Below are 20861 nucleotides of genomic sequence, written 5' to 3' on the forward strand. Positions count from 1 at the left end.
TTCTGGTCAGTCCTGACTAACTTCACTGATCCAGAGCAAGGAACAGCCGACTTCTGCGACTACCTGAGCGCTGACTTCTCCAGCCCCGAGGCAGGCCCCACTTTTTACTTCTCATGAAAAGAACACAAACAGCCAGGGGCAGCTTGGGCAGCACTTGTATACATCATACATTTATTAGTGAATAGCCTTCTGAAATCAGCAACAATATTAAAAAAAATAATGATTGCACTACTTGGTCAAGCAGAACTAGCAACTTTCATTTTAAAAAAAGTACAAATCTGTTAAAAATTTCAATCAGTATACACATATATAATACAACATACTAGTTATGTTAAATGCTACAAACCAATGTGAGTCCAGTGGGATGGAAAAAACCACACATTTAAGCTTTAAGAACCATTTTTCTCTATATATTAGCATTTTCTCAAATACATACATGGGAAAAATGAGGTAACTGTAAGATGTGCAAGGAACAGGGCCCCCAAATCACATGTGTTTATATATATATATATGTGTGTAATTATATATATAAAAAACCCTTTCTAACACAAAACACAGGCGCTGGGCCCAGCAGTGCCGGGGGAAGGTGCCCACTGTCATGCCTAGGCCGGAAGTTGGTAAAGAAAGAGTGAACAATGCCAAGCCCCCAGCACAGGAAATCACAGGTAACATGGCATCTACAGCAAGGTCGGCAAATCACAAATATCCTAAGTAATTGTTTCATAAATCTTTTTAAAATGATTTAAAAAAAAAAAGGTGTATTTCCCCCCCAGTAGCTGCTTGTTGGAATCATCACTGCAGCTGACACAATCCATGAGCCAATCCTGATGCCCCAGGAACCACGAGGGTTTGCAAACCTTTTTGGGGTGAGGAAGGGAAGGGGGTTGGAGAAGGTGGTTCTCTGTGTAAAACACGTGGATTTTCAACACTGCTATAAATATAGAAACATCACCTGGAGTTATATACAGTAAGACTTTGGGTTCTTGTGGGATGGGACCAGGCCAATGGGGCCCCTGGCAGGCTGGGGTGGGAGACAGGAGCCAGGGCTGCTGTGTGAGAACGAGGGTGGTTGGAGCATCCCTGAGGCAGCAGGCGCCAAAGGCTGCCTGCTAGGATGTGCCGGCCCCACACGCAGTTCGTTCACTCAGGGCAGCAACCCCAGTCGTGGGTAGGAAAGGAAAAGAAAAGGACCTGAAAGGAAGGTAGGGAATCAGCCTCCTCCAGACCTTGGAGGGTAGGGATCAGGCCAGGAGGGGCCCCCTGAGGTGGAGGGTCACATCCTCCCTAATCCCTGTCCTCATGGGATTCCCAGGAGAAGACTCACCCAGGCAGGTGGGCAACAGGCCCTGGCTGGAGTGGAAATGCCCTGAAGAGCAAACGGTCCCGGCAGGCTCTAGGGACATGTGCAGTACAGTGCATGGCAGTTATCAGCTGAGCACAGACACCCTCCCACCCCTAACTGTGCCCTGGGACTTCCAGCCACCAAGCACGGTCCCAGCAGCACACTCATATGGAGGCCTGGTGCAGCACAACCTGACCCTACTCTGCCTCCTGGGCATTTGGTCCCGGTTGGTCCCTATGCCCCCACCCAATCCTATTAAACCAAAAGGAAAACAAAATAATAATTAAAAAAAAAACAAACAAAACTGAACACCTTTAAAATATCCACACCCCCTACACGCAATTTTGGGCCAAATGAATAAACAAAAACTGCTGTTCCTCACATTCATGCAAACGACAGGAAGGGAGACGATCGAGCATGGGTCTGACACTGTCACTGGTGGAGGGGCACCAGGAACACAAGGACATGCCCAGATCTTGGCTTGGTTCCTGCTCCAGCTTGGAGGCCCATCCCATTTGCTCGAGGAGCCTGGCTGGGACACTGTCCAGCCTGGGGGTGGGCTGGAATGCTGTGCCTGGGGTGAGGGTCCTGTGGAGTCAGACCCACACTGCACAGCAGCAGAGGCAGAGCTGACTGCCTAAGTCTGTCTGCAATCAACAGGAGGACTCAGACCAGGGACTTAGGAAATAGTCTCTGGTTGCTATCTGCCCACACAGCTGGCAGCACCACCTGGGCAAAGAAGGAACACTTCACTTCAGTACAAGATACCAGCTGACCCACGGTGGTTTCTCCTTTGCCCCTTTGGAGGGGGCGGTAATCACACCAGCCACCACACTTGGGGAGCCAGCAGGAAGAAAGACCCAGGGGCAAGTAGGAGGCAGACTGAGCTGGGGACACTCAGGCAGCCCCATGGCGGGCAGGCAGGCAGGCAGGCAGACTGGGGAAGAAGTCTTTGGAGCTTGGCAAATGCAGGGGCTTATTGCAGGGGCTTCTCCAGGGGTGACCCTGGCACCAGCTCTGGAGTTGCAGGTGGGAATGCTGCGACAGGCCTGGGCCCCTCCCTTAAAGTTCTCCCTGGGCCACTCCCTGCCTCCCCCCCCCCCACCCGTTTCCGGAGCTTTGGGCAGGGTTCTTGTGGGTGGCTGTGGAGCCTCACTCAGCCTCCCTGGGCACCTCGGAGGCATCGGCCCGGCAAATGGGACAGGTCCGGTTGGCCTGGGAGGAACAGCCACACATCAGACCCCATTCTTACCTGACCTCCCCGCCCCAGCCATTTGACCTGGATAAACTCTCTGTACCGCCCACGGAGATACCAGGGAGCTGGCTTAGGCCACCTTACCTTCAACCACTTGTCAACACACTTCGCATGGAACTCGTGGTTGCAGGGAAGGACTCGGAGGAGCTGCCGCACCTCAAAGTCACTGAAGCAGACCACACACCTGAAGAGGAGGATAGTGTCACCCCACACTGACAGCTGTGTACCCTCCCAGGGGGTCTCAATGGGACACTCACAGAGTCTGCTCAGACTGATGGCCGTCAGGGTTAAAGCGGTACGAGGGCAGCTGCTCTATGTCTGCTTTGCTGAGGCCTCTGGGCTTGGCATCTCCCAGCCGCTCAGCCAGGTTCAGGAGAGCCTAGAGCCAGGCAAGGAGTGTCAGCAGCACTTGAGACCCTCACCTCACCCCACCCCACCCCACCCCACCCCCCACGGGCTCTACACACCTCGTAGTTCTCCATCTCCACGTCATCCACATCCAGATCCAGGCTGATGGTGGGGCCCATGGTGGTTGGTGACATTGGCAGCATTGAACTAGAGGACAGGGAGGGGAGTCCCAACATGCAGGTCAGTAGAGGCAGGGGTACAAAGTAACCCTCTCTCTCCCTGGATGCTAAGTATAAGTGTCAACAGCTCAAACTCAGGGTCCTGGCATTTGCTGCAGGAGAGGCAATGATGACTGCTGGGTGTAGGTATGCTGAAGACACAAAATGACCGAAGCGCCTGGGCCCAGAACTGTGGAGGCCCTTAGAGAACAAGGCCAAATGGCACTTACAGGAAGTAGGGTAGGAAGCTTGGGTAATAAGATGGTGGCGGTGGTGGGGGTGGTGGAGGTGGCAGCGGCTGTTGCAGGCGGTATCTCTGCGTGCTCAGTCTTCGTGGCATCATGTGGGAATATGGCTGCAAACAAGCAAACAGGCACAGGTCAACAGGCAGGCCTGTCTGCTCGCTGCCCTAAGCCTGGCTGGGAGGACAGGGGTGGCACTTACCACACCGAAGGACAGTTCCTGGTGTAGTGGGTCGTGGGGTAGGTAGTGAAGGGGCACTGAGGGCGACAAGGCTGGGCCAGTGGCCGAGGTGGAGTAAGTGAAGCTCCCTAAGGGGTGCTGATCCCCTCGAAGGTCCAGATCACTATCCAGCCGCTGCAGGGGCTAGAGGAGGAAGGGATGGGTCAGCAGCTGATTCCAAGAAGTCCCACTCTGCACTCCCCCTCACCTTCCCAAACTCACCATCCGTGGGTGCTGGGTCTGCAGGGATACAAACTGCCCAAGCGGTGCCATGTGGGTGGGTTGGGGCGGTGGGGCCGGCGGTGGGGGGTGAAGAATGTAGTGGTCACTGGAGATGAGGTGGGGGTAGGTGGGATAGGGCACAGGGAGCTGCTGCATGGTACACGCCTGGATCAGCTGCTGAGAGAGAGCAAAGAAGCTGGGCCCTTGCTTGCCATGAAGGTCCTGCCGAAGGTGTTGAACACACACACAAACCCAGGAGCTACAGCAACTCTCTAAGTCCACCCTTGCTCTAGGCCACCTCGGCAGGATGCCCCACCACAGCCACCACTGCAGTGCCTCTGCCAATGTACGCAGCAGGCACTTGGTTACAGAAAGGTCCTCGAACTTACACCTGTGTGGGAACACAAACACGTTGCTCTGGGAAGGGCCATGGCCAGAAAGCCAAGTTAGTGCACTGGCCGCCTGCAAGCTCAGCTCCTAAGAATACTTGTGACCATGTCTGCTAGAACAGACAGTGTGGCATGCACCTGGGGCAGGAGAAGAAAGCTCACTCACTGGAGGTGGGAGGCAGCAGAGGGGGTAGTGCTGCCCACTGAACATCACGGAGCATGCTGGGAGCTGCTGGGTACTGCAGCCAGGGATGTGTTGGCTTGTAGGCAAGGGGAAGCCTTGGGTGGTCACTGTGGTGACTGTGTAGGACAGAGGGACAGGTCCCTGGTGCACCTGTGGAAAGACACCAGTGAAGTGTTGGGAGGGAATCTAGTTATGAGGGCAATCTTCAGAGAAAGAGTTCTGTGGGAGGCCAGGCAGATCTCTGGACCATGAGGCCAGCCTGATCTATATAGGGAGTTCCAGGCTAGCCAGGGCTACATAGTTAAGACACTATCTCAAAATACAAAACAGTCCCATTGGAAGAACTCCTGAATCCTTTACAGCAAGCATCCCAAGGAAAGCCCTCCCTCTTTCTGGGACCCAGCTTCCCCATCCGTATCATGGGACTAACATATGCTAAATACACCAAGATAGAATCAGCTTTGCTGCCTCTGCTTCTTAGACCAGTTTGAAAGAATGAAGCTGGGAGCAGGGGGTGGGGTAGGAGTTGTTCTACCTACTTGTTCGTGGAGATCAACCATGAACGGGCTCTGCTGGGTGGTTGAGTGCAGCATTCGGGGGCTCCTGCCGGCAGGAGCTGAGGCTCGGTGCTCCTCTACAGAGAAGTGTGATGGTTGGGGCAACAGCTGCTGGGAGGGTAAGTGCTCATCCTGGGCGGGTGGGCTGGCTAGGGGCCCCTCGTGGCCAAGGCTGTACCACACAGAGGAGCCCAAATAGGACAGAGGGGCACCACTCATTTATAATTCATGGAGGGAAACCAGGTTCATAACCCATACTAAGAAGATAGCTCAGGGTCTTGGGACCCACCCCTCTACCCCTGAACCCAAGCCAAGCTGGCTGCCCTTGAACTAGGGATGCAGACTTCTTCCTACCTTCTTCCCCAGAGCTGGCCTGGACTGCTGCTAGGTCTTGTAGCGAATTGCCAGTGACCCACAGAGGCAGAGGGTGGCCACTTAGTCACTGCCAGGGCCCATGGTCTCATCAGGGGGGCAGGGAGATAGAGGGGCTGGGCCAGGGTTCACACCCTAGGAGGCAAGTAGAGAAACATATGAGTGATAGAAAAATCCAGTTGCCGGTACAATTAGGAATTGGGAGACTGATGAAACCTAGTCAGGCCCTGCTCTGAAGCCTGGGGTCCAGTGTGACAGGCTAGCCTTAGCTTCTTGTTCTGTGAAATGAGATCACAGAATGTGGTAAACTCAGAGACCAGACCAGTGTGCTTCAGGGCCAGCTGGCTCCAGTGCGGCTCAGGCTGGAGGAAGCTCTTCCTCTGGTACATGCCAGGGGCTAAATCTTGGCCTCTAGGGAGCTGAGGCTCTTGGGGAGCTCCACGTTCCCCTTGCATGTGAGTGGTGGAAGAGGAACTCCAAAAAGGCCTGGGACTCAACTCTTCTCTAAGTGCTTGGTAAGACCATGTGACCTGCTTCCCACTCTTCGGGAAATTTTCAGTCTAAAGCTAGACACCATTCTCTCTCTGTAGCCCTTTCCCTTAGTGCCCACTCAGGTGTGACTCCATCTACTAAGGAACGCTTTTAGCAAGCCTATCTCTACATCCTGCTGTTCATAGAGGTCACCTCAAGACTTCATACGGACTAGGAAAAAAGCCTGCATCTGGCAGCATGCTAGACGCATGTCTTGTGGCCCCACACAGATCCTAAAGTGGGAGGTAGAGCCTTCTGAAAAAGGATGAATCTAGAGAGATGGCTCAGCGGGTAAGAGCATTGGCTGTTCTTCCAAGGGTCCTGAGTACAATTCCCAGAAACCACATGGTGGCTCACAACTACCTATAATGTGATCTGATGCCCTCTTCTGACCTGGAGGTGTACACGTAGGCAGAACGCTGCGCGCGCGCGCGCGCGCACACACACACACACACACACACACACGCTCTCTCGCTCTCTCTCTCTCTCACTGAATCAGAGGAAGCTGAGCAGGACATGGTCTCCTCTTTAGGGACCAGGTGGGAAAGCAGGGTATTCAACTCTGGGCATTCACCCCACTTACTCAGTCAGGATGACGATGACGCCTTATCAAATCAAGCAACACTCTGAAACCATCAGCACTGGACCAGCTGTCTACCATCACTGCCACAGGGTGATCTTTCCATTCTTTCTTAGCTGATAAACCTATGTGTGCTCGGTACCCAGTTCCAAATGCTGCCCCCTGCTGACACAGCAAGGGAGTGAGGCCAGTTAAGCACCTCAGCCATTCCTGCCAACATCAGAAGCAGAGTCCTCTGCCCAGGACTCTCTGCACAGGAGAATGTGTTCTCCACATCATCCAACCTGCGTGGCCTACCAGCTGGATTCACTTCTGTTACTGAAGGGTTCAGGCACATAGCAGGTGTGGGATTCACTGAAGACCATCACACAATTCATAAAGGCATAGTCTGGCAACGATGACAGGGTGTTGCCAGTGTGAAGACTGGGAGATTATAAATTAATTACACCCCCCCCCCACCAACTCTAGTCTCTGAAATAAGACTTTGCGAACGAGTGGGACTTGCCCTCCTCGTCCTGCACATGGGCTTTCTTCCCTATTACATATCCTGACACAGAGCTTCCCACTTCCTGATTCTACACCAGCCACAAATGAGGGCCAGGGAAGACTCAGAAACGCACCCCCAAATACCTTAAACAAGGTTCCTGGCTCACCCCAAACCAGCAGATAGAAGGGCATCTAGTGGTGGGCAATGGTGCCAAAAGTAACACATCACCCCAAACAAACAACACCCCCAACTTCTTGCCAGGGCCTCAGGCCCATGGCTTTCCAGCTCTGAACATCAAACTCTTAAGTAAAAATGGCAGCAACCTAACAATGGCCTCCCAGAGACCCATCAAAGGATGCTCTTGAGAGAAGGGGCAACCTTAAAGTGAATGCCAGCTGTAGTGTGAATGATCATTACTGTCCTGGGTGACACCAACCCTAGGTGGACACAAGGCACCACACTGAAGGATACAGAAGCACACTACCCTGGCTGTGCACCTCTGGAAGGAAAGGTGATTCTGTAACACCTACCAGAAATAAAAGTTGTAAAGAGGGGACACACCCATTTCAGATACTGCAGCCCCAAGAGGAGGTGTTCTAGACCACAGGGAACGGAGCTGGTCCTGGCCACTTCCCTAGGCCCATTGGCCAAAGCACCACACCTCTCGCTGACAGTGGTCTGAGGAAAAGCCAGACATTCCCTCAGGAGCCACATATAGGCGATGGCAAGTATCTCTAAGTACCTGTAAGTGGCCTTACAGGAGATGTGCATGAGAGACTGAGCTGGACCTAGCGACACACTCAAGGTCAACCAGAAACACCACTTTCCCACACCTTCTCCTCTGTACTCTCTATGAAGTTTGTGTAAACTCCCCTAACTCCGATCTTGCACCCTTGGGTCCACAACCCTGCCAGTCAAGTACAGGGTCCCAAGCAAGTATCTGACCCTGGCATTGGGTCTGTTTCCAGAAAAAGAACACTCCCTCTCACAAAGTTAGACTCCAGGACTTAGGCGGGAAGACAAGTTCTCCGTCCCTACTTGCTCACCCTGCCCCCACTCTAAAGAGGAGCTTCCGAACTCCCACTAAGACCGCGGAGCCGGTAGAGGGTGGGACCACCACACCTTGGCCAGCTTAGACTACCTGGGTGACCTTGGTTAAAGAACTCCTTTAGTTTCTGATAAGCTTCGGTTGCAACAAATTAAAGCCCGGATCGAAATCTCCCCAGGGCGCCTCTAAAAAACAGAGACAAGAAAGCGGGTGTTCACATTATAAGGGAGGAAACAAGTCCCCGAGGATCAGGCTCCTCCCTAAAGCAGGCCAGACGCAGGCAGTGGAGCTCCAGCAGCAATCTTCCAAAGCCACCCCTCCCTGGGGACGGGACCGAAGCTCGCACACCTGTCCCAGGAGAGCCTCCGTTGTCCCCTTACTCCGTATTGCCGCACTCGGAGGAACACTGAGGGAAGAGGCCAGGCAGCAGCGCTGGGCTAGAGCGCTGTGACTTTAAGAGCCGAGGATCCTGGACCATGTGCTCGGCGTGAGACAAAAGCAACAACAAAGGAAGTGGCGGCTGCAGGGGGAGGGGGTGGCTCCTTTCCCTCCACCGCAGCGCTCGGCCAGGCACAGCAGCAGCCCGGACTGGACCAGGAAGCCGCAGGCAGCATCTGGCCGGGGGACCCCCGTGGCCGGCCCGCCCGGCACACCAGGATCGACGCCTACGAAGCCCGCAAACCACGGAGTCCCTGAGGAAGCCGCAGTGCCGGACTGCGGGTCCGAAGTTAGGGGCCTGGCCTGACTCACCGGCAGCCGTCCAACCACACGCGGGCTCCTTTGTTCACGACGTGGGGTGCGGACGGTGGAGCGCTCGCTCCCTGCTGAGCCTGCTCAGTCTTCCGCCTCCCCGGCCCGGACCCGAGAAGAGGGCGGCGCAGGACGAAGCTGTGCTCCGGAAGGCTGGCCCTTTAAGAACTGTCCGCGGCGGCCGGATGGAACCAGCCCCACGTTTGATTCACAACATTCGGAGCGGCGGGGGCGCGCAGCGCGAAGGGCGGCTCGCGGGGGCGCGCCAGGACGCTCAAGCAAACAGTAGCGGCTGGAGCCAGCGTCAGCCCCGCCCCGCAGGCCCCGCCCCGCGGTGTCAACCAATCGCGGCCGGCCGGAGACACGTGACTAGCGGATCGCCATCTTGAAAGCCATGTCAAAAAAAAAGGCCTCCTCGTCCCTACCTCATACTTGAGAGCCCCCACGGCCAGCCCACAGCGAAGAGCAGGGCAGCCCGATGTGGGGTCACGGCACGTACTAAAATGTCATGGTTACCTTCTTATGGCCGCGGCCTTTGTGGGGCCCGCAGCCTCTCACGTAGCCAAGGTGAGAGGACCGCCCTCAGCCCGGCCCGCACGCTTCCCAAAGATGACGTCACTCCCAAGCCCTGCAGGCCAGCGATGACCTCATAGCCCACCTCGACTCTCCAGCTTTCTGTTCCGTTACGCGGCGCCTTTAAAAAGCTGGTACAGCCCAGACGGCCCAACAGACCAATGACTGACGACCCATGAAAACGATTTAACGTCTCCCGGGCAGGGGGATTGGCCCTGCGCGTGCTGACGTCACAGAAACATTTTTGCCACCCCGCCCCCAGCGCGGCCGGGAGAAAGGGGTGGGGAGGCGCCAGTTCAGCTAATGTCGAAAGAGCTGGCGTCTCCTGCAGCAAGCCCAGCGAAGTTTCTGCACCTAGTTTTCTATGCCCCCCCCAACACGTGTGAGTCTAAGGATAATGACAAGCAGCCCATTGTACCTGATAGGAGAATAACACACCCAGGGCTGGCGGGTCTCTGAGGTTGAGCCTTGTCTGGTCTACATAGTTGCAGAACAGCCAAAGCTACAGAGACCTTGTCTTCACACACCCAGGTAACACGACTGAGGCAGGGGAGGAAGCAGAGATATGAGCCCCAGCTGAAGCAGAGCCTCGGTCTCCTTAGGCTGTCTCCCAGGCAAACATACAAAGTGGGGTATAGTGTCTGTGCCGATCATGTGAGCAGGACCCCATTAGTGAAAGCACTGCTGTCCTCTCGGATGTTCTGTAGTAACTGGACTCCAGCGCCCACCAACCTAGAACAAGGCGTCAGTACAAAACGGCAACATTTGTTAAACCTCTGTGGTAGGCTACTGATGAGGGACACTGTACTTTGCTGTTATATCTCATTACCTTAAAAAAAAAAAAAAGCTGAACAAGATGTAACAGTATTGTCAATTTCAACTGGATATTGTATCTGCATACAGTATTTCTGAAATGATACAGGAATTGTCATTTAGGGTGCACCTGCTCAGGGAAGGTTTAAGTTTCTTTGTATTTGCTTATTGCTTTTGTTTGTTTATAAACAATCTGTATCTCGGGCTGGTCAAACTCCAGCGCCTCCTGCTTCCACCCCCACGTGCTGGGGCACAGGCATATACCACCACTCCTGGTTTATTTTTTAATTTGGTAGCTGTATATTTGCTTTTAAAAATTCTAGACAGAGCTGGGCATAGTGGTCCATGCCTCTGTATGATTAACCCCAGAAAAGTGAAGATCAGGGTCCCATCAGCCCCTTGTAAAAGCAGAGGTGGTAATGGAACCTCGAAAAGCAGAAAGAATTGACTTATAGAAAGGGAAAGTGGGTTACAGGAGCAGGTGGTCTCTGAGTTAGAGGCCAGCCTGTTCTACAGACTGAGTTCCAGGGTATTTAGGGCTACACAGACCCTGTCTTCAAATACAAATAAAATCTAGACAGTACAACCTACTGAAAAAAATTGCCAAAATCCATAAAAGAATTTATCTTAAGCCTATTTTTTAAAGATTTTTTTTACATGTATGTATGAGTGCATGATTGACTGTATGTTTGTGCAACATATGCATGCAGTGCCTGTAGGGGCCAGAGAGGTTGTTGGACCCCTTGGAACTGGAGTTACATGTAGTTGAGTCAATAGATGTTGGTACTGGGAATCGAACCCTGGTCCTTCCGAAGAGCAGCAAGTGCTCTTAACTGCTCAACTACCTCTCAGTCATTTTAGCACACTTTTAAGGCATTAGAAAGTTTCCCTTATAATGAAAATCTTTCCTCAGGAAAAGCAGCCAATGAAAAGAATCCAGAAAAAAACTGGGGAACAACCTTTGGCTTAGAATGTCCTTTAGACCAACTAGTTGCACTGTGGATGTACAGCCAGCGACATGATGATAAGGGGGTACCTGGGGGCAATTTGCAGACCTCTGAGCAACAAGAGTTCAAGTTAATGATGCAGTGGCACAGATGTTACTCGGAATGCCACTTTATTCACAAGTGTGTGTAAACTTACATGTGGACATGCACGGCAATGTTCTTCCTTGTCTCCTAAACCTCATCTTCACCAACTCTAAGCACCTAGAAATCCTGCCCACATTCAAAGGTACCCACACCAGAAACCCCGCCTTCAGCGGCTCCTTACTGCCACCGAGGTGCATTTAATATGCTCACCCTGTTAATCTTCTGGGCTTACTTCTAACCCTTTCCTGCACCACAAACGTGTTCCCTTTGGCCAGCTGTGCCTGGCCCCTTCTGTCAGAGGAGCCTTTCTTTTTCCGTAAGTCAGTTCCTTCTTCCTGCTGTTCAAGGTTCCACTCCCAGCTCCCCGTTTACAGGGGGCTGATAGGACCCTGACCTTCACTTTTTTCAAATTAATCACACAAAACATTGCCACAGTTGTAGTCTCCCTCAGTCCCTCCCCCCTCCCCAAGGAAGGGCTTCACCCTTTGAGTGCACTGAAATCCAGCATCCATGGCTAATGCACACTCAGTGTATGGGTGAGGGTCTGAGGGCCACAGAGGTGAAGTGACTTGCCCAAGCACAGATTACTAATTTCTTCTCTCAGAAAACCCAGGGAGATAGCGGCCAGTAAAATGCTTGCCATACAAGATTAAGGACCTGAGTTCAATCCCCACAACACACACAAAAATAGACATGGAGTCAGGTGGGTCCCTGGGGCTGGCCTGGGTAGCCAGCCAGCCTAGATGAGCTCCATACCCACCACCTTTAAAAAAAGATGGACACTGCCTAAGGAATGACACCCAGGGTTGACCTCCTGCCTCCACACATCAGTACACACGTGCGACCACAAAATTCAAACACACCACCCTCCACGGTCCAGTTATGAGCTTTTAAGTCCAAGTCTGGCCCATGTATCATTTTCTCTGTCTAATAAGGCTTCAACATCACCTACCTACCTTTGACAGATTCTTGGTCAAGCTCTTGGCTAAACCCGACATCTCCCTCGTGCTATCCCAGCCTGTTAGGTTTGCTCTGACTTCCCAGACCCCAAAGCACCATGATCATGATGAGCCTCAATAGGAGGGGCTGTCTCCATGTGGTCACCCTGCAGCTCCTAAGCAGGGGCCAGACTCATCTAGGACCTGGGTTCCACTGGACCACAAATGCCCAAAGACTCTCTGGGTTGTACCTACTTGGCCAGGCAATCCTTTCTCCATCTTTTCTCATACATGGCCCCCTTGTTGGTCTCCCCAGTCTGGGCTGGGCCTTGGAAGCCCTCAGTCTCCCTCTCCAAGAGCAGATGCCAAAACCACCTCCAAACCTGAAGATCTTTCCTGGCCACAAGCGAAGTTTTCTGGGCAGAAGGGAGGAGAATTTTACCAGGTTTTCCCAATTTTTGTTTTGTTTTTCAAGACAAGGTTTCTCTATGTGTAGGCCTGGCTGTCTTGGAACTCACTTTGTACACCAGGCTGGCCTTAAGCTCAGAGATCCACCTGCTTCTGCCTCCCAAGGTGTGGACTCACATGCCTGGCTAAGTTTCCTCAATTTTCAACAGAAGCCAGAAATCTGGACTGTTCTTTAAAGTCCTATTCTTTGGAATCCCAGTGTGGCCCTCGGTGTGCCTCTTCCTCATCGCAGCTCATCCCCTGTACCCACTGTGTGCTTCTTATAGTACTGTTTACTCTCAAAGAGAGGAAGTAACAGCCTTCGCCACAGAACCCAGCAGGGTAGCCCAGTGGGTTGCAGAAAGCACAGCTGGGGTTGCTGCCTTGGTTCCAGCAAGTGCAAAGGTTTGCACAAGGTCCTCAGGTTGCTTGCCCTTATTATCTCAGGGTGAGCTAAGAGCAAGATGCTGGTGTTTACCCCACCTCACAGAAGAGGCAACTGAGGTGAAAGATAACCCGTGTACATCTCTGAGACTGTACAAGGATCAAAAAGCACAGATGTTCATTCCTGGGGGAAGAGAAGACTGCAGAGAGAGGCTCAGGACCTGGCAGGTGGCTTGAGATCACGTGGGCAGAGCAGAGCTGGAGAGGCCAGCAGGAGCCAAGTGCAAAGCACTCGGTGCTGCATTCCAGCTTGCTCCTCCCGGCCTCATCCGCACACGAGCAGGGCTCTGGCAAGCTGGGGCAGGAAGAAGGTGCCAGCAAGCTTTCCCAATGGGGCCCTGCCCAGCCAGGGTTCGCACCTACCATCAGAGCCTGAAAACTGGCTGCCTCCCTTCTCTGAGTCCAAGAGTATTCCATTCCTTTCTTCCTTGGCCCCTCAAATCTTCCTCCATACAGTAGCAACTGGAACCTCAGGACACACAGCACACCTTGGCCAGCTTAGGGCTCAGACCTCTCAAAATACTACCAAGCATCCGACGAGTCCAGAGACTCATATACCAGGCAGAGTATCAACAGGCCTTGTCCGTTCTACATCCTCTCTGCTTTGGGCAAGGATGAACCACAAGTTTCACCCCTCCAAATAACTGACCATTTGTGCAGATGGGCAAGGAGCAGAGAATGTGGGTGGGTATGTGCAGATGTGTGCGGGGGTGGGGTGGGGTGGTCTTATACTCGTGAGAGCACCAATCTGGGTCCAGCTGAGACTGGAGAGGTTATCTTCTCTTCACCTTAGGCTCTCATCTGTAAAACGGGGTCAGTGGCAACACTAATAATCGAGGCACTGTTCACCCGCTGAATGCCACTAACACAGAAATACACTAACGGTTAGATGCAAGATGCTTTGGCTCTCAGGAGCTCGGTGACCTTGAGGGCTTCCCTAACCTCCCTGAGGCTGTTTATCCAGGGCTATGAGAGTACCTGTCCCCTACCTCCTTAGGTGGCTTTCAATGGATAGGCAGATGGCAGTGTATAGGTGTGATTCCAGCTCTGTGTCTGCCATGGGATGTGTGAACCTTGTGTGTATGCTGAGGGTTTTTTGCTGTTGTTGCTGTTTTGGGGGGGTTCCTCATTCACCCCCTACACTGCATACACCTCACCACTGGAATCGCTCAGTTTGCAGTGGGATAGGCGAAGCACTATACCACCGAGAAGAAAACTAGGGGGCTACAAGAGCGCAGTGCCTGTAAGGATGAATACCCCTCTTCCTTTATTTTACCTACCCCCTCCCCTCCCCACCCCCCCCCAGTTCCTTTCCTTCCTGGCCCCCAGCACCAAGTCCACTCAAGCCTAGTGTGGCTCAGACAGCAAAAGCTTTGATGCAAACCCACTCGATCCCCTCGGGGTTCAGACGTCGCGAATGCAGTGATGGCCCTGTATTAGTGCCGTTCCCTGGACCTCCAGCCACTCTGGCTTGCCAGAGGGGTGAAATGTGCGAGACCCACAGGATCCTCGCTGGAGCCCCACCAGCCGAGCGCAGAGCTCTCAGGAACCCGTCCAGCCCGGCGCCCGAGCGGACCGGCCGAAGCGACGACTGAGGCCGGCGAGGCCTCACCGAAGCTCCCGCACCTCCCGCCGCGTCCTCAGCGGCCCGCGCCCGGGCATTACCTGGGGCCACGGCTGGGCTCCACCCCCACTAGGCGGCGGCGCGTTGTTCCCGGGGCAGCCCGGTCCGGCTCCGGCAGCGGCTCGCAAGCCGCCGGCCGCGGGCCTCCCCCTGCGCCCGCTGTGGAACGTCCCAGGGGCGCCGACTCCGCTCGTAGCCTCCCCCTCCCTGGTGCGCGCGTTGGGCTTGTCGGGCCGCACCAACATGGAGAGGGGGTGATAGGGGGCGGAGCGTCAGGGCCCGCTTCCTTCCTGGGACCGCAGGGGCCACGCGCCCGAGCTGACTGTCATCCCGTCTCACTGCTCGCAATGGGCCCGTCGGGACGTACCATCGTGGTTAGGGGGAAGACATGGGCGGGGCTTCCGGACACGCCCCCTCAGAGATTTCCCCCCTCCTCTTGATGTGAGCAATGGGCTGGCCCCGGCTTCTCCAACGCGGAACCCGGGATGACTAGGGCTGCGGAATCTGGACACGCCCCCTCAGCGCGGGCGAAACTCACGGGCTGCACGTCGGCTCCCCCTGCGGTGCACAATGGGCCTATCGGACCGCGCCATCGCGGATACGGGAAGGGTAGGGCGGGGCGTCCGGACTCTTCCCCTTCGGCGCCGCCCAAGAGCTGCGGACGAAGCGCCTGGGGGCGGGTGGGGTCTTCTCGCGCTCTCAGTGCCTCTGTGACCCGGCATGAGTGCGGGCTCCATTTCTTCTTCTGTAAAATAAGTTAAATACAACTCTGTGGCCCTTCAAGGACAACTCAGAGGACACAGGCCCCAGATTCGTGAGGACAGGGTAAATACTCCTTAGCCGCGCGGGAAGCGGATTGCTGAGGACTACAACTCCCAGCGGCCCGCGCAGCCGAGCCTGCCGGAAGTTGTAGTTCCTACAGACCATAGCCTGAGCCCCCGACGGGTTCCGAGATCTCAGCCGAATACTTACTTGGCTGACTCCTCTGTGGCTTCTCCTCTGCGTTAACTGGAGCTTTAAAGCCTTCTTTTGTTGCCTTCCTCCTGACAAGAGTGCTTTAAAGGGAATATGTTCCTTGGAAGGGGCCCAGGGTCTGAGGCCAGGAGCCGGTTGGAAAGTTAATTCTCCTCGGGGTGACCTGTTTCCAGGCTGGTACCCTAACAATACAGGCACCTAAGGGACTTTGTACCTGCAAAGTGCAACGGTCTGGGAGGATAGGGAATGAAGGCGTGAACACATTCCACCGTCAGCGGTGACTCTACGGCTCACTCCTGAGGCAGTAATGAAAGGAAGAATGGCTACAGCCAGTGACATAGAGGCAAGTTGCCACTAGATTTCACCTTGACCAGTTTCTGGGCGCAGAGGGTGTACAGAACAGAGACAGACCACAGAGAGCCTCTCTGATTCTGTTTTGAGACGGTCTCTATAAAGCCTTGTCTGTCCTTGAACTCGTGTAGACCACGTTGGCCACAGACTCGCATACGCCTCTGCACCACCTGGCCAAAGATTTTCAAAGCACGTACTAACACCTTGGTGTGTATGCTTGTTGTTACCCATGCGAACTGTGCTCTATGGCTTGCCGTATTTGGTGCTCTCGAACATTGTAAGATTAGTCCCTGCTACCTTTCTATGAAAGAGAGCCTGTCCTTATGTGCAGTTTACAGGCCAGGACTTGAGGTGACCTTAGAAACCTAAGGTGGTAAGTTGTGGGAAGGCCTTTAGACCTGGTCATCCTCGGCTCTTAGTCCCACTTCCTACTCCCTAGTCCCTGAAACTGACATTGGACACGAATTGGTGACTCAGACCTGGATCGACACAGCCCAGACCCCCAGTGAAATTCTCAGGCTGCCTTTGTGGCAGATTGGCAGGATGCCGTGGGCAGTTATGCGAGCTATATCAGGTCTATGCAGATGTTGTGCAGTGGTCCAGCCTTTGTCCACCTTCTGGCAGCCTCCGTAGTGACTCAGAGCTGTTGATCCTGCCATGGAGCAAGGGAGTAGTGCTGGGTCCACCTGCTCTGCTGGGCTGGACCTAGACACCAGTCTAGTGTACTTGGACCCAAGGTCTAAGGCTGGAGCCTCTGGTGAGGCCACCTGCCTTTCCTCCCACCCCCTGTGCCACAGCCCAGGACTGGTCCCTTTCATTCCCAGAGCAGAATTCCCAGCTGTGGACAGAGAATCAGGCAAGAACAGTTGCCCAGATAGACTTACCATGCATGTGTGACCACGGACTGATAGTCTGGCCTTGGGTATGTTTTTCCATCTATAATAAAAGAAAGGGTTGTCCCAGAGTTGTTGGGAAGAGATTGCATTTGTAACAATATCACAACAACCGGCTGAGCCCCGCAACAAAAGCCAGTGTTCACTGTGACCTTGACATGGATACACTACACTCAGGACAGTTGTCACATGTGACGTTACTGTCATCCTTTCTGCCTACGTGGGTAGGTGTCATACATTTTCCACAGTTCAGACCAGATTGTTTAGCTTTCCTCACCCAAACGGACCCCTGGCGCCTGAGCCTGATCTCTAGCTCTTACACGGAGTGATCCTGTTAGGCATGTGCAGCCCTGCACAGTCCTCAGGAGTACTTCAGAGAGGAAACCCCAGCAAAGCTCCAGAGCTCATCCATAGATTCTCCCTATGTGGAGCAGACAATAGTCAGGGCTAACCTTGAACTCCAGATGCTCCTGCCTCTGTCTGCTGAGTCCTAGGACTGCGCCACTACTGCCTTAGACATGTTTTTGTTTATTTGAGATGGTCTCACAGTGTAGCCTTGGTTGGCCTGGAACTCCTTATGTAGACCAGGCTGACCTGGGACTCACAGAGATTTACCTGCCTCTGCTCCCATCTCTCAATGTTGGAATTAAAGGCATATGCCACCATGCCTGGCCTTAGATATGTGTTCAAGTAGATGGATCTTGTTTCTTTTCTTTTTTTTCTTTTTTTGTCTTGCCTAGCAGAACTCTCAGAAATCTCATAAGTTACTTTCTTTACCCAAAACACCAGGACATGTTTTGTGGATATGACTCAATTATAGATCCCCCTCCTCTCGTGTGTGTGTGTGTGTGTGTGTGTGTGTGTGTGTGTGTGTGTGTGTGTGTGTGTGTCTTTTTCTTCATTTGATTTTTGAGACTGGCTTTCTCCATGTCAATCTGGCTATCCTGGAACTCACTCTGTAGACCATGCTAGCCTTGAACTCAGAGATCCAAGTGCTTGGATTAAAGGTTGTGTGCCAGCATAAGTAGTTCTATCTATCTTAAGAATTTGTTTTAAATTTGAGAGGGTTTGGGGCTCAAACTATCCTGTCAAAATGTCCATCTATATTGAATCTATGACACATACCCATTGAGTGTGAACCAGACATGGCTCTGCCCATGAGCAGCAGGCTACCTGATAATAGGAACAAGACAGAATGTGGACCAGAGGGAGCTCTGGGTCAGTCTGGGGGAGCCCAGTGAGTGGTAGCAGGCGGGGGTATGTGTTGTCCTCCAGGCCCCCCTCCAGGAGTGCTGTCTTAGTTCATTGGTCTTTTAAACATTGTTTGTTTGTTTGTTTCAAGACAGGGTTTCTCTGTGTAGCCTTGGCTGTCCTGGGCTCACTTTATAGACCAGGCTGGCCCCAAACTCATGAAGATCCGCCTACCTCTGCCTCCCAAGTGCTGGCATCAAAGGCATGCACCACCATGCCCGGCCCTAAACATTCTTATTTACATCCGAGGGGGACACACATGTGCCACAGCTCATATGTGGAGGACAGAGGACAAATGATGGTGGGTGGTCTTCTTCATGTGGGTCCTAGGGATTGGATTCAAGTCGTCAGGCTTGGCGGCAGACTCCTTTACCTGGCTTCCCTTTTTCAGTGCTGTCTTCATAAGAATGCTATATAGTGCTGGTCATTGGCAACACACGTGTTTTATCTCAGCACCCAGGAGGCAGAGGCAGGTAGATCTCTGAGTTAGAGGCCAGCCTGGTCTACAAAGTGAGTTCAGGACAGCCAGGGTTACACAGATAAACCCTGTTTGGAAAAACTAGGGGAAAAAAAAAAAGATTTCTTTCCCAGTTTCATGTAGGCTATGCTGAGGGGGCTCAGGAGGCACAGGTGTCCCTGAGGCTTAGCAGCTGGGAGATGGCGAGGCACAGTCAAGTTCTGGTGGAATGTTGGAAGGGCAAGGGACTCTAACCTCTAAGGGGAATGCAGTCAGTCAAAGCAGGAATGAAATCAACAAAATCAAGAGGAAACGTCATATATTGGTGTAGGTAAAGAATCTTAGGGTGGCTTCAAGCATGGTTGTTCACGAGCTAGATTAAAGGCTTCTGCCACCACACCTGTGTTTCCGTTTCTTAGCTCCATTTTACTTAGTCTTGGGTTGTCTCAGTTATTTGCCTTCATGGCATTAGAACAGCCGTGAGATGTCCCACTCACTTTCTTACAGTTTAGACTGCAAGCAGGGAGGAAGAAATCCCTGCTTTCAACCACCTAAAATAAAGCCTTTTATATGAGACTACCATAGTTCTTCAAAGTCCCAGTGAAAGCTGCCCTCATGTCTCAGGGGAAGAGCTAGAATCTGCATTTATTGAGCACCTACTGTATGCTCTACATTGTGCTTTGGCTGTCCTGTACTCACTTTGTAGACCAGGCTGGCCTCCAACTCACAGAGATCTGCCTGCCTCTGCCTCCGGAGTGCTGGGATTAAAGGCTTGCACCACCACGCCTGGCTGGCTGTCTCTTTTTTTAAAGACACCATGTAGCAAAAAATCCGGGAGCAGTAGGGGTGGGGTGGGGGCACAGCAGGGAGGGCGCACACCTGTAATCCCAGCACTTGGGAGGCAGAGGCCGGCAGATCTCTGTGAGTTGGAGGCCAGCCTGGTCTACAAAGTGAGTCCAGGACAACCAGGAGTATAAGAGAAACCCTGTCTCAAAAGAATTAAAAAACAAACAAACAAACCAACAAAATGATACCATGGAGCCCAGGCTGACCTTAAACCCATCATTCTCCTGCCTGTCCCTTCTTTGTGCTGGGATTATAAGCACAGGCCACATGCCTGCCCTCTCATTCTTATAACCCAACCTGTCTATTTGCCATAGCCCTAAGTCTGACTGGCTAGGCCTCAGCCACACGCCCAGCATGAACTGGAAAAGCCACGCATCTGAGTTTCCTAGAATAACCTAAAGGACCATTACCTGGAGAAGGGCTCCTGGGCCATCCGCACGTTGGTACCGATGATAGAGACGGAGAATGCTTTGTGGTGAGGGAGAAGCATGGAGGACGGCCCCCAAGGGAAGTAATGAGGAAGGACAGGGCAGCACTTTCTGTCCTCTCAATCAGGTGGCCTTCCCTCAGCCACCAGCTGTCAAGGGAGGTGGGTGTGGGCTCAGGATCCATTCTGGGGGCATGGGTACCTCAAGCATGGTCCTTAATTCTGGTGGAATCCAGCATCAGTGAGGCACAATGTAGAGCATACAGTAGGTGCTCAATAAATGCAGATTCTAGCTCCTCCCCCGAGACATGAGGGCAGCTTTCACGGGGACTTTGGAGAACCCTGAGCTCTTTTGGTGGATCTGGTATTCCCTGAGAACTTGCCCCGGCACACCAGAACCTCAAAGGGCTGCGTCAGTACACAGAGGGTGCAGCAGCTTCCCCCAAGCCACTCAGCCAGAAGAGGCACACCGGCTGGTGATCTCTGCTGCTTGGGCCCCCTTCCACTGTGAGGTAGGATAAGATCAATCTGGGGACCTGTCCCCCGCTGGGAGGCCACGCTATGAGTGTGTAGAGTCCCTGGAGGAGCGACCCTGCCTTTTGATTTTCTGTTCTTTGTTTTTGTTTCTTGGAGATGGCATCTTACCATGTCTAGTCTGGAACCTGTTATATGGTCCAGGGATGGCCTGGAACTCACAGGGACCCACTTGCCTCTGTCTTCTGAGTGCTGGGATTAAGGGTAGATGCCACCACGCATGGTGTTAGCCTTGCCTTTTGAAGGCCTGCTTAGAGGGGGCAGCAGGCTGGGAGGGCCTTGTTTGAATTGCAGGGTACTCCCTTCATGCCAGGCTCAGGGGTTTGGCCTGGAGGCTCAGTGCTTGATAGCTGCCCTCATCCCACCCCATCTCCCCACCCCACCTCCTCCACAGGTCCCCGCCACTGAAGATGAGCAGCCAGGAAAGGATAGCAGGTCCGGATGTGCCATCT

The 20861-nt window shown here is 53.3% G+C and overlaps 1 protein-coding gene across 9 annotated transcripts; it reads right to left on the reverse strand.

Moving 5' to 3' along the window:
- Window positions 1-541: 541 nt before the first annotated feature.
- On the reverse strand, window positions 542-14910 carry Rnf44 (ring finger protein 44). 9 transcript variants are annotated; one of them, XM_051171664.1, is made up of 12 exons: window positions 8344-8719; window positions 8089-8180; window positions 5332-5484; window positions 4960-5149; window positions 4403-4570; window positions 3848-4024; window positions 3608-3769; window positions 3394-3518; window positions 3065-3152; window positions 2855-2976; window positions 2682-2781; window positions 542-2557 (listed from the first exon to the last, which is right to left on the reverse strand). In XM_051171664.1, exons 3-12 carry the CDS (start codon window positions 5439-5441, stop codon window positions 2495-2497), a joined length of 1305 nt encoding a protein of 434 aa, XP_051027621.1. In that variant the 5' UTR covers window positions 5442-5484; window positions 8089-8180; window positions 8344-8719; the 3' UTR covers window positions 542-2494. The 9 variants fall into 9 exon arrangements, with proteins under 9 accessions (XP_051027621.1, XP_051027639.1, XP_051027592.1 ...); XM_051171682.1 differs by lacking the exons at window positions 8089-8180; window positions 8344-8719 and adding an exon at window positions 14717-14910 and having other exon boundaries at window positions 3848-4021; XM_051171635.1 differs by lacking the exons at window positions 8089-8180; window positions 8344-8719 and adding an exon at window positions 14717-14910.
- Between the last annotated feature and the right edge of the window lie 5951 nt (window positions 14911-20861).

The sequence above is a fragment of the Acomys russatus genome, chromosome 3 (genome assembly GCF_903995435.1).
Source record: "Acomys russatus chromosome 3, mAcoRus1.1, whole genome shotgun sequence".
Lineage (NCBI taxonomy): Eukaryota > Metazoa > Chordata > Mammalia > Rodentia > Muridae > Acomys > Acomys russatus.